This window comes from Tupaia chinensis, unplaced genomic scaffold (assembly GCF_000334495.1).
Source record: "Tupaia chinensis unplaced genomic scaffold, TupChi_1.0 Scaffold000367_1, whole genome shotgun sequence".
In the NCBI taxonomy this organism is placed as follows: Eukaryota; Metazoa; Chordata; class Mammalia; order Scandentia; family Tupaiidae; genus Tupaia; species Tupaia belangeri.
In genome coordinates this window covers 370,020-384,381 of record NW_006159864.1, presented here as the reverse complement: position 1 = coordinate 384,381, position 14,362 = coordinate 370,020, and the positions used below count along the sequence as shown (strand labels likewise).

The 14,362-nt window shown below is 35.7% G+C and overlaps 1 protein-coding gene across 1 annotated transcript in view; it reads left to right on the top strand.

Moving 5' to 3' along the window:
- The window catches only part of LOC102468483 (ATP-binding cassette sub-family A member 3-like), a 130,737-nt gene that overhangs the window by 46,871 nt on the left and 69,504 nt on the right, over positions 1–14,362 (top strand). Inside the window, exon 12 of the mRNA XM_006153268.1 lies at positions 8,442–8,571. Within this exon, the coding sequence (XP_006153330.1) occupies positions 8,442–8,571 (130 nt within the window). The remainder of the gene's footprint in view (positions 1–8,441; positions 8,572–14,362) is intronic.

Below are 14,362 nucleotides of genomic sequence, written 5' to 3'. Positions count from 1 at the left end.
TTGTGTTTGTCATTTTGGTTAATTACTGGAAGATGGTGGCTCTGGCCAAAAGGCATGAGAACCTTCTCATACAGGATTGCCTCACAGAGTATTGTGTTTTACTGATGCATCACAATCTGGCCGTCTATGGCTTCTGTTAATTAAGAGAAGTCTTATGTAATTTTTATTCTTATTCTTCTATAGCTAAGCCTCCTCTCCTGCTTTTTTTAAGATTTTCTTTTGGTATTTGTGTGTGTGTGTGTGTGCGCGCGCATATGCACACGCATGCATGTGTGTGTATGTATGTTTGTGGGGTATTTTTTTTATCATTTTGTTTTGTTTTTAATCCTACTGAATTCGTGGTATCTGCACTTCTTAGATGACTAGTTGGTGTCTGTCATTATTTTTGGAAAATTTTCAGTCATTATTGCATCAAATTTGTTTGCTCTTCTCTGTCTTTTTCTAGCATTTTTATCATATGTGTGGTACACTTTTCATAATTTTCTGTAGGTTCTTCAGTATTCTGTTCTGGTTCTTTCATTGTTTTTCACTGTGTTTCAGTTTGGAATGTTACTGTTGATGTGTCTTCACATTCACTGATCTCTGTCTTGACATGCCAGTCTTTTTTTTTTGGAGAGGTTTTTGCTATAGGGTGCGTGCGCTTGCCAGAAAGACAGAGAGAGACAGAGAGATAGAAAGCGAGAAATCACCCCCCAGGGGAGATGGCCACGCTGTAATCCCTTCTCCTCCATTCTCCTCTTGGGATCTTGGGCACACATGCACATGCGCCTGGCGTGAGGTTAAGCCACCAGGTCCAGGACTTGAACCACAGTCGTCTACATGAGAGTTCAGCGACATAGCCATTATGCTAACTGCTGGTCCCAACATGCCCTGTCTTCTAATGAATCATATGACAGAAATGAAAGATGATCACAGGCATCCTTAAATTACCAGTTGGAGAATTTCAAAATCTCTGCCATATCTGAATCTGATTCTGTGCCTTGTCCTTTTTATATTTTTCCTTGCCTGTTAACATACCTTGTAATGTTTTGCTAAAAACATGATTTATTAGTTAATAGGAACTGAGGTAAATAGTTCTTTAGAGTAAGTGTGTGTGTGTGTGTGTGTGTGTGTGTATTTTAGAGATTTTTGCTGTAGGGCATATGTGCTTTCATAGAGACAGAAAGGGAGAAATCATCCCCTCAGCAGGGATGGGCATGCCTCAAGCCTTTCTCCATTCTCCTCTTGGGATTTTGGGCACATGTACAGACACATGCCTAGTGTGAGTTTCAAACTGCCAGGTCCAGGACTTAAACTGTAGTTGGCCATGTGGGAGTCTAGCACCTTAACCACTATGCCACCTGCTTGCCCTAGGAAAGTTTTTTTTTTCTTTTTTTTGTTTTAGGAATTAGGCTATGTTTACCATTTGCTGTAGCTGTAGATGTCAAGAGTCTTCAATTTCCTTTAGTGTCCTGTATTTTCATCTACCCCTTTTTTTTCCTTTGGTTTCCATATATACTTATTTTTTTTTGTATTTTTTTATTAATTAATTTATTTTATATATTTTTACTGGGTATCACCACAGCATACCAAATGTGATTTTCCAGCCAGAATACACTGTAAATTGGCTTAATCATTATATGCTATCATCAACAAATAATTTTCCATTTCTTGTTTCTTGTATGTATGTGTGTGTGTATATATATATATCCCCCCCCCTTACTTCTCACCTTCTACCATTTCCCATCCTCCTCCCACGCTGTCTCTGGTATCTGCAGTTGCTTTTAATTCCTTTATTCTTTCCCACGTTGTATTGATTCACTAAATATCTTAGTTAATCTAAATACATTCAGTAGTGAGTTCAGCTGATAGAGACATATCTGTGAACAAAAGTTGATTTTAAGCATGAAACTCTGGATAGAATGAATATACAATAAAATAGCACATAGCGGAGGCTATATAGGTTACCGTGGTTACTAAATAGGGATTTTTTAAATACCCTTTTTAATTTCAAGAAAGTTTTAGCTTTAATAAATCAAAATAAAAAAATATTAAGAGAACTTTACCTAATACTTAAAGCCAGGAAACAGGTTAGGATTCTGTTCGAATAGTAGGTACATAGACCTGTTCACAACTCAAGAGAAGATAAAACTCCTTAACCCTGGAAAACAAAACATAGAATGTCAGTAATGTTTTAGTCAAAAGTCATAAAATTCTATTTCACCAGTTCAAACTCATGTACTTTATCTTCTGTTGTGACTTGATCTTTCTATTTAAATACTGGAAGATAATGTTCAACTCTGACTTGTCCCGACCATTAAGCTGATCATTTTCTTAGCTGTTTTAGAACTCTTTCTTCCTGTGTGTTTGACTTCAGGTTTCCTGGGGTAGCACTCTCTTCAGAACTTCTTGGAGAGCTGATCTGGTATTGGTAAATTCTTGCAGATTTTGTTTATCTGAGAATGTTCTTGTCTTCTCTTCCCATATGAAGGATAATCTTGCCAGATATAGTATTCTTAGTTGAAATTGTTTTTCACTCAACACTTTGAGTATATTTTCCCATTCTTTTCTTGCTCACATTGTTTCCTATTAGAGGTCTGCTGTTAGCCTGATAGGATATCCTTTGTAGGTAACTTGACATTTCTCTCTTGCCAGTCTGAGTATCTTGTCTTTTGTCTGCGGTTTTGGTCGTTCTGGCTATAATGTGTCTTGGAGAAGATCTTCTTGGGTTGATCCTATTTGGAGTCCTTTGTATTTCTTGGGTCTGGATCTTCGAATGCCTTTCTAGGTTTGGGAAGTTTTCTTCCAGAATTTCATGAAATAGATTGTCAATGTGCTTATTAGTCTCTTCACCTTCTAAGATACCAATTACCCGGATATTTGGACATTTGATGCTATCTAGTATTTCTCATGTATTATTCTCATTTTGGGGGACTATTTTCTCAGTCTTTGTGATGGATTTTACTAATTCAGTGATACTGTCTTCTACATCTGCGATTAGATTTTCTGTATGATGTAGTCTGCTTTTAATACTTTAAAAGGAGGTTTTGACTTCTTGTTTTATAGCCTTCATCTCCAAAAGTTCCCTTTGATTTTTTTTTTTTTTTATGGTGCATATTTCCTCTTTCAGCTCTTGAAAGAACTTCCTCACCCCCTAGAATTTATCAGCTTTTTTCTTCTGGTGTTCATTGTCTCTCTTATCTTTGATCTCTCTTAGTTTTGTCACTATGAATATTATAAATTCTTTATTAGACATTTCCATGAGTCCTATTGTACTGTTTGTGGATAAAGAGGAGTTATTCTTTTCCCTTGCGGGTGAGGTATTTTCTTGGTTTCACATATTTCTTGTGCCCCTGTGGTGATTTCTTGTCATCTGATGGATTACTCATTTCTTCCTAATTTCTAGAAGATCAATCTGAGCGATCAGAGGTGCACAGGAGGATGTGATCTGCAGACTCTTTGGTGTTGCATTTTTCTCCCTTTGTGTCACAGATTCAGTGGAAATTGAAGAATATGAGGAACTAAATAGTATTTGGATTTTGGCAACTTTTCACTTAGACTTGTCTAAATACTTAGTGGGTGGAGGCTGAGCAGCAAAATGATGAGGTAAAAGAAAAAGGATAAGAAAACAGAGAAAGAGAGAAAGAAGAAAGAAAAATGGAAAAAGCAAGCAAACAAAAAATTATTTATTTGTTAATTTTAAAAAACAAAAAGTGAAATTACTAGATCTCAGCTCTATGGTGGACTCATTCTTCTGGCCTGCCCTCTCTGTTTGCCTAGATAGGAGGGGTGAAGAGGAGGGGATTATTACTAAGATAAAGGAGGATTTCAGGGTCAAGAAAAAACTTTACCCTAAAAAATTTTTTAAAAAGAAAAAAATTTTTTAAAAATACAGAGACAGAGAGACAGAAAGAGACAGAGAGAGGTAGAGAGAAGGATACAGGAACTCTACCAGGGTAAGTTCTCAGCAGAACATCTTCATTGCCTTATCTCTGAAATCACTAGATCTTGGCTTTCATGGCAGACTTCTCCATATATATTTCTTAAATGGAGTCTAAGCCTTGTGAGCCTTTCTGTTCTGATCTCCTATTATTATACATAAGCCCTACTGATGTTGCAGTAGAGTGTAGGGGGAGGGAAACATTCTATAATCTTTGATCAGGGCTCAATATTTTAATAGGCTTGTGACCCTGGCTGTGACCTTCACAAGTCCTTTCCAGTTCTCCTCCCTTAGCTCAAATAAGAAAGTTTAGGAGATGAAGTTGGATATTTTTCTTCTCTCATATCTGGTTCTGATAACGTAGTTTTCATTGAATACAGGTCTTTGTTAGACACCCTGGGCATATTGGAAGACCATTACCTTTACCCTGGAGAATTTTAAAATGATTACTTACATTCCTTACCTTCTTGCTGGAAGCAGAATATTTTTCTCTGATCTTCATCATAAAAACTTGGGATTCTTGGCAGTTGAACTCATGGAAATAACTTGACCTTCGGAATTTTTTATTCTCAAGCTAGTCTACACTAAGCTTCAGAAATTTTTCTATTATCATTTGAGTGTTTCTACAAACTACTGTCTTTAGTAACTTCCTCTCCCACTAAGCCGTGATTGTCCATAATTGCCTGGGGCATCAGTTTGCTCTGAGACCTCGGTTTTCTAATGGATCTAAGAAAAGCTGTTGATTTTCAGTTTGTTCAGGTTTCCTATGGTAAGAATGAGAGCAACAGCCTCTATTATTTTTACATGTTAGAGTAGACTGTCTTTTTTTCCACATTTTTTTGATTCACAAATGATCTTAATTAAACTACATATTTTCAATAGTAAATACAAATCGATATAAACATATCTATGGACACATGTCTGATTTTAGGCATAAAACTCAGTGATTAGAATGAACATACTATAAAGTTGCACCTAGCTAAGGGATATATAGCTTACTGTAGTCATTAAGTAGATATTTTGTTTGTTTTCTATGTATTTAGGATTTTTTAATTTCAAGAAAAGCAGTCTTTACTTTAATAAATTAAAATCAAAACATGTTAAAGCCAGGAAAAAGGTTAGTATTTTGTTCAAACAGTAGGTAGATACTAAAAAGTCAAAAAACAGGTATGGGTATGGACAAAGTTAAACGGAAGTAACAAGTGGACTGTAATTTTCTTCTGAAACTTTTTTTTCTTTCTCCATTCCCCCTTTTTCTAAAAAGAGGCATAAGCTAACTTATTTGCAAAAAAAAAAAAAATTAGTTTCAATTTGGTCTGTTATTTGCATAAAGTACATAAGAATACTCATTGATTTAGTTGACTTTGCTGGAACTTTTTATAAGGAACTTCAGATTAGACTCTTTAAAAAGCTTCCCAAGGCTTCTGAGCCAATCCGGAATTCACCATCTGACTATACCTCTAGTACCAGTACTTGAGAGTTTTTTGAGCCTTTCAGGAAGTGTCATTCTTTACTTATCTGCCAGACAACTGTTTATGGTACCAGGCAATCTTTCTAAGAGCTTCTGTTGGCTTTCCTTAAGATCTAGCTTACTTAGTTAATTAGCTTTCTGATCATATCTTCAGATATGGCATCCCAGTCAAAGGCCTGGCAATAACCCAGTATTTTCAATTTCTGATGCAAGGCAACAAGTATTATTGAACTTATGCAAATAACCGTTCTGCCACAAAATAAGAATGCTCACAAATATTTTCCAAGTCCAGAGGAGTCAGGAAGGGAGAAAAGTTTATGTTTCAATTTTTAAAAATTAACACATTACAGAACCTATCAACAACTCAAAACAAAAATCCTTAAATCTGGAAGACAAAGTATAGGTGAAAATCAGTAGTGTTTTAGTCAAAAGTCATAAAATTCTATTTCACCAATTCAGTCTCACATAATTAATCTCTCTTCTATTTAATGTGCAGTGTTACTGTGGTCAGATCTTTCCATTTAAATCCTAGTAGTTAACATTTAACATTATTATTGAGATTTCCAGACTTCTCCCTACTTTTTATTAAGTTGGCCATTTTCTTGGTTGTTTTTTTGCTCTCTTATTTCTGTCTGTTTTTAGTTTTCCTGGTTTAGCACTCCCTTCAGAACTTTTTGAAGAGCTGATCTGCTGTTGGTAAATTCTTTCAGGTTTTGTTTATCTGAGAATGTGTTTATCATTACTTCCCATATGAAGGATAATCTTGCCAGGGATAGTATTCTTGGTTGAAATAGTTTTTCTTTTAACACTTTGAATATATCTTCCCATTCTTTCCTTGTTTGCATTGTTTCTGGTGAATGGTCTGATGTTAGCCTGATGGGATAACCTTTGTACATAACTTGACATTTCTCTTTTGTCAATTTTTGTATCTTGTCTTTTTTGAGGTTTTAGTCAATTTGTCTATGATGTGTCTTTAAGATGATCTTGGTTGATTCTTTTTGGCTTCCTTCATATGTCTTGTCTGGATATTTAAATGCCTAAATAGGTTTGGAATGTTTCCTTCTGTGATTTCATGGAATAGATTATCAATGACCTTATTAGTTTCTTCACCTTCTAGGATACCAATTATCTGGATGTTTGAGTGTGTAATGGTAACTAGTATTTCTTGTATATTATTCTCATTTTGGGGGGTTATTTTCTCAGTCTTTTTGGTCATTTTTTTCTAGGTCAGAGGTTTTGTCTTCAACATCCGAGATTCTACCTTCTACATGGTCTAATCTGCTTTTAATACTTTCGAGGAGGTTTTGATTTTCTTTATTACAGCCTTCATTTCGAATAGCTCTGATTCTTTTTTATGGTGCGTATTTCTTCTTTCAAATTGTCAAAGAACTTCCTCATCTCCTGGAATTCATTGTCTCTTTTCTCTTGTATCTTCTGGAGTTCATTGTCTCTCTTTTCCTGCATATCAGTTAGTTTTGTCATGATGAAAATTCTGAATTCTTTATCTGATGTTTCCACTAGTTTCATTACTGTGGATGATGAAGGGCTGTCCTTTCCCTTGGGGGAGAGATGTTTTCTTGGTTTCTCATATTTCTTATACCTCTGCAGTGGTTTCTGGTCATCTTATGGAGTATACATTTCTTCCTAATTTCTTGGAGTTGATTCTGAGTGTTAGAGGCATGCGGGTGGTGATAACCCACAGTATCTCTGCAGTTCTGTTTTCCTGATACTAACCATGCAACCCACACTTTTGTTGTTGGAACTGGGTATTACAAAGGCCTCACAGTTTCTAGGGAATAGGTGCACCTGGGCTGAGTTGCAGGGTTTCTACTGAGAGTTAAGAGATGTGTGAGAGGAGATGAGCCATATTCTCTGTGCAGCTCTGTATTGCTCCCTGCTGCTCACTTTGCAGTCTCTCTTTTCTAATTTTAGTCATTTGGTGGTGTATTCACTTTTGGCTCACTTGTTAGAAAATGTTTCTGCAACTGTATAAGCTTGCATGGCTTCACTTTACTGCGAGATACTTCTTCTATGCCAGTTTCTCTCCTCTACTGTGTTTTGCAACATGGTATCCACAGAAAGAGATTTGAGTTCAAATTTATGAAGATGAATTTCTCCTTTTGTGCAGCAGGTTCAGTGGAGGTTGAGGTTTTCTATGACCCTGACTAGGAGTTTGGGCTGGAAGGAGAGGTTTAGAGCAAAGACTCTTCAATTAAAAGAGCAGGGCCAACCTCGAATGTAGATGGATTCTGTCTTGGAGTTTGGGCTGGAAAGTCAGACTGTCTTTTTATCACAGTTCTTTAAGCATGATTAATTTTGGCTTGTGGTTCAGAGAGCCTTAATTACCATCATATATATAGTAGCATCCTTGACTAATTTTTAGTACAGTGTCTGTTTATATTTCTCGTTTTCCATCTGTTTCTCTTGCTAGAATTTTTCTGTCGTAAGAACAGGAACCATATCTGTCTTGTTTATAAATGTATTCATGGTACCTTTCACAATATATGTCATATGGTAGGCACTCGACAATTATTTGTTGAATGAATGAATGAATGAATTGATTAGGAGCCATTCATGATGGATGAGTTTCAGTAGTTGGAGATATCTGAGGTAAGTAAGTCCCAATTTTCTGGCTTGTACCTCAATGTAGACAATATTATGTTGCATAGAGATAAAGAGCATGGCAGAAGGAGTACATTTTCAGGTGTGACAGTGAATAGAGTTTGAAGTATCATGGATTTCCAGCCAACAGTTTAGCAGAAAGTCATTAATGGAAGCAGATTGTGGTATTATCAGCTTCAAGACAGTAATTAGAACAAAGAGATACTAGATTAAATTGTTCAGATGTTTGTAGACCTATTTTAAAGGTCTGCTCAAATATTACTTTCAAGTAGTGTATGTTTTTCCAAAATTTCATATACTTTATACTTTGATTTTACTCCTGCTTGAGATTAATGGTACATATTTTTCTTCTACAAATAATTTATATAATTCTTTGTACTTTGCAATTAATAGTAATAGATACAAATTAATTTTTTTTTCTTTTCACAGGAATTCAACTTACAGAATAATACCATAGTAATAATAAAAGACTTGTCTTTGAATTTCTATGAGGGACAGATAACTGTTCTTCTAGGGCCTAATGGAGCAGGAAAGACTACCACCTTATCCATTCTTACAGGTATGTATTTGGGGTCACACTCAGTGCAGGTACCGTGTACTAAATTACATAGCTTTTATTGACTTTCAGTTTGTTCAGGTGAAAACTCTAGATGTTAACATTATTGTCATTTAAATGATACATATGGTTGTTGATTAATCTCTCTCTCAAGAGTGTAAATCATTGGGACCAGCAGATGGCGTAGTAGTCACGTTGCTGGACTCCCACATGGCCAACCACGTTTTGATCCTAGACCCAAAAGCTTCAAATTCATGCCAGGTGCATGTGTGTGCATACCCAAAATCTCAAGAGAATGGAGGATGGAGGAGAAAGGGCATGGCCATGCCCCCTAGGGGGTGACTTGTTGCCTTCTGTTTCTGTCTCTCTGGTGAGTGCATGTGCCCTATAGCATCTCTGGTGAGTGCATGTGCCCTATAGCAAACATTTCTCTTATAAAAAGAAAAACTTAAGTATTATTTTCATATTTTAGGTGCTTAATATTTCTTATGTTATGGTTCACCTTTTCTTTTTTATTCTCATTTATTTGTTTATTCATTTTTCCTCTTTTCTCATTTTTCTTTCCATTTTTTTCTCCCCTTCAAAGGGACCCATCATAATTTATTTAGTGAGCATTGTTCTCATTGTAAAATGTATAATTATTCTTATGAATACATATTTTTATTTGTTAAGAAAATTTCAAAGATGCAGCTAAGTTGAAAGAATTTTTCAGTGAATACCCGTATACTACCAACTAGCTTCTACCTTTAATCATTTTACTACACTTACTTGTCATATGTATCAATACATTTTTTTGAACATTTCAAAATTAACTTAGATATTGGTATGTTTTTTCCTAAATAACTTTGTGTGTATATTATTAACTAGAATTTTTTCCTTTTGGAATAAACTTTTTAAAAATAATTAGTTAAATTTAAACTGTTAATTTGCTGAATTTTGACATATGTATATATCTTGATATAATTTTGACATATGCATATATTTATTAAAGTCAAGAACCCCAGATAATTTTATTATTACTCAAGGGAACAGCTTGTGATTTATTACAACCAATACATTTCATATGCAGCAATAACTTTTTTCATTTATTCCATTAATATATATGAATAGGCCAGGTACTAAGGAAGAAACCAAGAAAACAATGATTAACCTGAAGTCTTTACCTTCATGGATTTTAGAGTTATGTGGGGATGTTGATAAATAAATAAATACGTTGTAAATGAACTTTACAACATAATACAGAAAGGAAGAAAATAGAGCCTGATTGTAGGTTTTTTTCTGCCTCCGGATATAATCCTCTGTAGGTACTTGGGCAAAGGGAAATGAAGTATAATCTAAGGTTGATAAGAGGGATAATGAACCATAAAAGAAAGGGAGGGATGCATACTCCCAGGATATTTGGCTCAGGAAGCAAGAGAACAGGATTAGAGAACAGACAAAGAAAAAGAAACTTCACAAGTTAGAGTGTCAAGTAAAAGCCAGGAACAAGGGTGCATTTCCCATTGTAGCCTTCCTTTTGAGGCAAGGAGTGATGCAAAGTGGCATTTTTTTCAATTCTTATCTTTGAATTCTTTCTGAAATTAGTTAAAAGTTGAAACACACACTGTCTCCCTCACTCTCTCTTTTAGAAATTCTTTCCTAATTAATGCTGGGTGAATCATTGTCATTGTTGTCATCAGCATAATATAATATGCCAATTATTGAATGTTTCTATATGTGTTTTCTTTGAATATACTTTATGTTTTATGTATGTGTGGTGGTGAATCCTAATGGGACCCAAAGATGTGTCCAAATCCTAACCCTGCAACCTGTGTTATCTTATAAGGCAGAGACAAAAATTAATTAAAATAAAATAATGATAATAAAGGCAAAGACTGCAGGTTGATTAAGTTAACAGCTGTGGAAATGATCCTTGATTATCTAAATTAGCAATCACCGGTGTCCTTATCAGTGAGAGGCAGAGGGTCATTACAAACAGGCAGAAGAGAAGGTATGTGGAAGAAAGATGGAGGCAGATAACAGGAAAGATACCACAGGCCAAGGAATACCCACTGTCATCAGAACCTGGATAGACAAGAAACAGATTTTTCCTTATAGCTCTATAGGAAGCATGGTCTTTCTGACACCTTGATTCAGCCCAGTGATGCTGATTTCAGACTTCTGACCTCCAGGACAGTGATAGAATAAATTTCTTTTGTTTTAAGCCCCTAAACTTATGGTGATTTTTTTTAAGAGGTTTTTGCTATAGGGCACGTGCGCTTGCCAGAGAGACAGAGAGAGACAGAGAGACAAAGCGAGTCAGCGCCCCCCTCAGGGGGGGATGGCCACACCACAATCCCCTCTCCTCCATTCTCCTCGGGATCTTGGGCACGCATGCACACGTGCCCAGCATGAGTTTAAGTCACCGGGTCCAGGATTCAAACCGCAGTTGACTACATGGAAGTCCAGCAACATAGCCATTACACTAACTGTTGATCCCGTTTATGGTGATTTGTTACAACATCCACAAAACTAATATATGTGTTTTGTCAGAATGCACCTTATGTGCTTCTTTGTGTGCATGTGCACATGCCCTTCCCTTCGCTGGGAGTGCTTAATCTACCACTCCACCTTTGAAATGTTCTGTTCACCTATGAATATACAGCTCAGAAGCAGCCTTTTGAGCCCCTCAGTGAAAACTAATCAGTTTTTAAATTTTTAAATGTTTTACATCTAATCATCATACATCTTCACAGTGCATGATACAGTTTTTGAAAGCATGCATGCATTGCGTGTCAATGAATTTAAGTATATTACCATGTACACGATCCTCAACAAACAGCTTTCCATTGTTATAGCTGTTAAATGTTCCCTTCCTCCCACTTGCCGCTGTCCACCCCCTCCTTTACAATTTCTGATACCTACACTTGTCACTTTTAACTTCTACTTGATAATCTATATACTCCAAGTGACTGGAAAGATCCCTTAAAGGTAAGTGTATGATGTGCAATAAATTAATTCTAAACAGTTGTTTAGTCCTCTGTTTCCATATTAGATGTAAATTGTTTGAGGCAAGGGCCATTTCTTATTATTTTTTCTAAGTGGTAGCTTTTTTTTTTTTTTAATTGAGATAACTAACAAAATTCACTATTCAAGTCAATTTAAAGTGTCCAATTAAGTGGCTTTGAAACATTCATAATATTGGGCAACGTATTACCTATAGTTAGTTATAGAATACTTTTATTACCCCAAAAAAGAAACTCGTGCCCATTAGCTATCACCCCTCCCCACCCCGATTTCCTAGCCTTCCAGTTCCTGGCCACCACTAATTTGGGTTTAGGCTCTACAGATTTGACTAATCTGTAGAGTTTTTATATATAAATAAAATTATATATCAGGAACCAGCAGTTAGCGTAATGGCTATGTCGCTGGACTCCCACGTAGTCAACTGCGGTTCGCGTCCCAAACCTGGTGGCTTAAAACTCACGCCGGGCGTGTGTGCGTGCGTGCCCAAGATCCCGAGAGGAGAATGGAGGAGAAAGGATTGTGGCGTGACCATCCCCCCGGGGGGTGATTTCTCGCTTTCTGTCTCTATGTCTCTGTCTGGCAAGTGCACGCGCCCTATAGCGAAAACTTCTCCAAAAAAAATAAAAATAAAAATAAAATTATATAATATGTGACCTTTTGTGGCTGGCTTCTTTCAATTAGCATAGTGTTGACAAGTTTTATCACTGTTATAGTATCTATCAGTACTTAATTCCTTTTTTGTGACTGATTAATATTCTATTGTATAAATATACCATATTTTGTTTATTCATCAGTTGTTGGACATTGGGTTGCTTCAACTTTTGGCTATTGGGCTGCTATGACCATTTGTGTACAAATTTTCATTTGAACACTTGTTTTTAATTCTTTTGCATACATTATACATAGGAGTGGAATGACTAGATCATATGGTAATTCTGTGTCTAACACTTTAAGAATTGTCAAACTGTTTTTCACAATGAATGTACCATTTTATTATACATTCTCATTAGCAACATATTAGAGTTTCAGTTTCTCCACATCCTCATCAACACTTTTTAGATTACTTTATTTTTAAAAATTGAGCCATTCTAGGGGCCGGCAGATGGCATGGCGGTTAAAGGTACTGGACTCCCACTTGACTGATCATGGTTTAAGTCTTGGACCTGGTGGCTTCCTTTCTCATTTCCCTCTCTCTTTCTCTGGTCAAATTGAAAAATAATAATGATAATAAATAAAGTAAAAATAAAATAATTTAAAAATATTTGAGCTATTCTAAGATTTAAAAAAATGATAAGTGCTGGTGAGGCTCTGGTGAAAAGGAAACTCCTACACTGTTGGTGAGAATATAATTTAGTACATAGCCACTATGGAGAGCAATATGGAAGTTACTCAAAGACCTACAAGTAGAACTACCAAATGATCCAGCAATTCCAAGTGTGGGTATTTACCCAAATAATAAGAAAAATGCTCAGTGGAAAAGTGTTTGCACATCGATGTTTATTGTGGCATTATTCACAATTGCTAAGACATTGAACCAACACAAATGTACACAAACAGAGAAATGGATTGAAGAAGTGTGGCATATATACTCTGTGGAATACTACTCAGTCATAAAAAACAACAAGACCCTGACTTTTGACAGAAAGTGAATGCATATGGAAGATTTAGTGCTGAGTGAAGCAAGCCAGGCTATGAAGGAGAGACATTGTATGTCTCCACTTAATATAAACTGACTGTCTGCACTCTATAGCTGTAATGTAATGACTAGAGGATATAGAAACATATAAAATAGTTATAGACACCAGATACAGTGTGGGAATAGGGTGGGAGAAGGAAGAGTCTGAGGAAAGACATTAAGGAGAAAATTAGAGAGAAAAGGCATTTATGGAAAAAAGAAATGGGTGATTATGTGTTGAGGATCATATAAATAGTATCCTCCCACTGGACTGGTAAAAAATGTATTCATGTTGGAACATTCAGTTTACAAGCTAAATGACGTACATGATTTAATGTATAAAATAAATAAATAAAATAAAATACACATATACACTATGGAATACTACTCAGCCATAAAAAAAAGACTCTGGCATTTGATAGAAAGTGGATGAATATGGAAGATTTACTACTGAATGAAACAAGCCAGGCTATGATAGAGAGACATTGTATGTCTCCACTTAATACATACTGACAGTCCACACTCTGATGGAAACTGAAAGATTAGAGGATATAGAAGCATGGAAAATGGTTATAGTGGAAACTGTGGGAAGAGAGGAAAAGATGGGGAAGGGTGATAGGAAAGGAATCAAGGAGGAAAACAGGCAAAGTATTTGAGGGACACAGAAATGGAGGATTGTTTGCTGATGATAACATGTATGATAACTTCAATTGGACTGGTGGAAAGTGTGTTCATGGTGGGTAAATTCATTTTACAAGCTGTAGTGATGAGCAGTGATTGAATGTATAAAATAAAATAATGAAATAGAATTTTGAACCATTCTATTAGCTATTCTAGTGGTATCTCATTGTGACTTTGGTTTGAATTAATACACCAAGGTTTAAATTTTAATAAAGTTCAATTTATCTAATTTCTTGTCTTCATGCTTTTGGTGTCATATTTAAGAACTCAATGCAAAATCCAAAGTCATGAGGATAGATTTACCTCAATGTATTCTTCTAAGAATTTCACAGTTTTAGCTCTTACCATTTAGTTCTATGATTCATTTTGAATTAAATTTTGTATGTGGTATGAGGTAGGGTTCCAGCTCCATTGCTTTGCATGTGAATATCC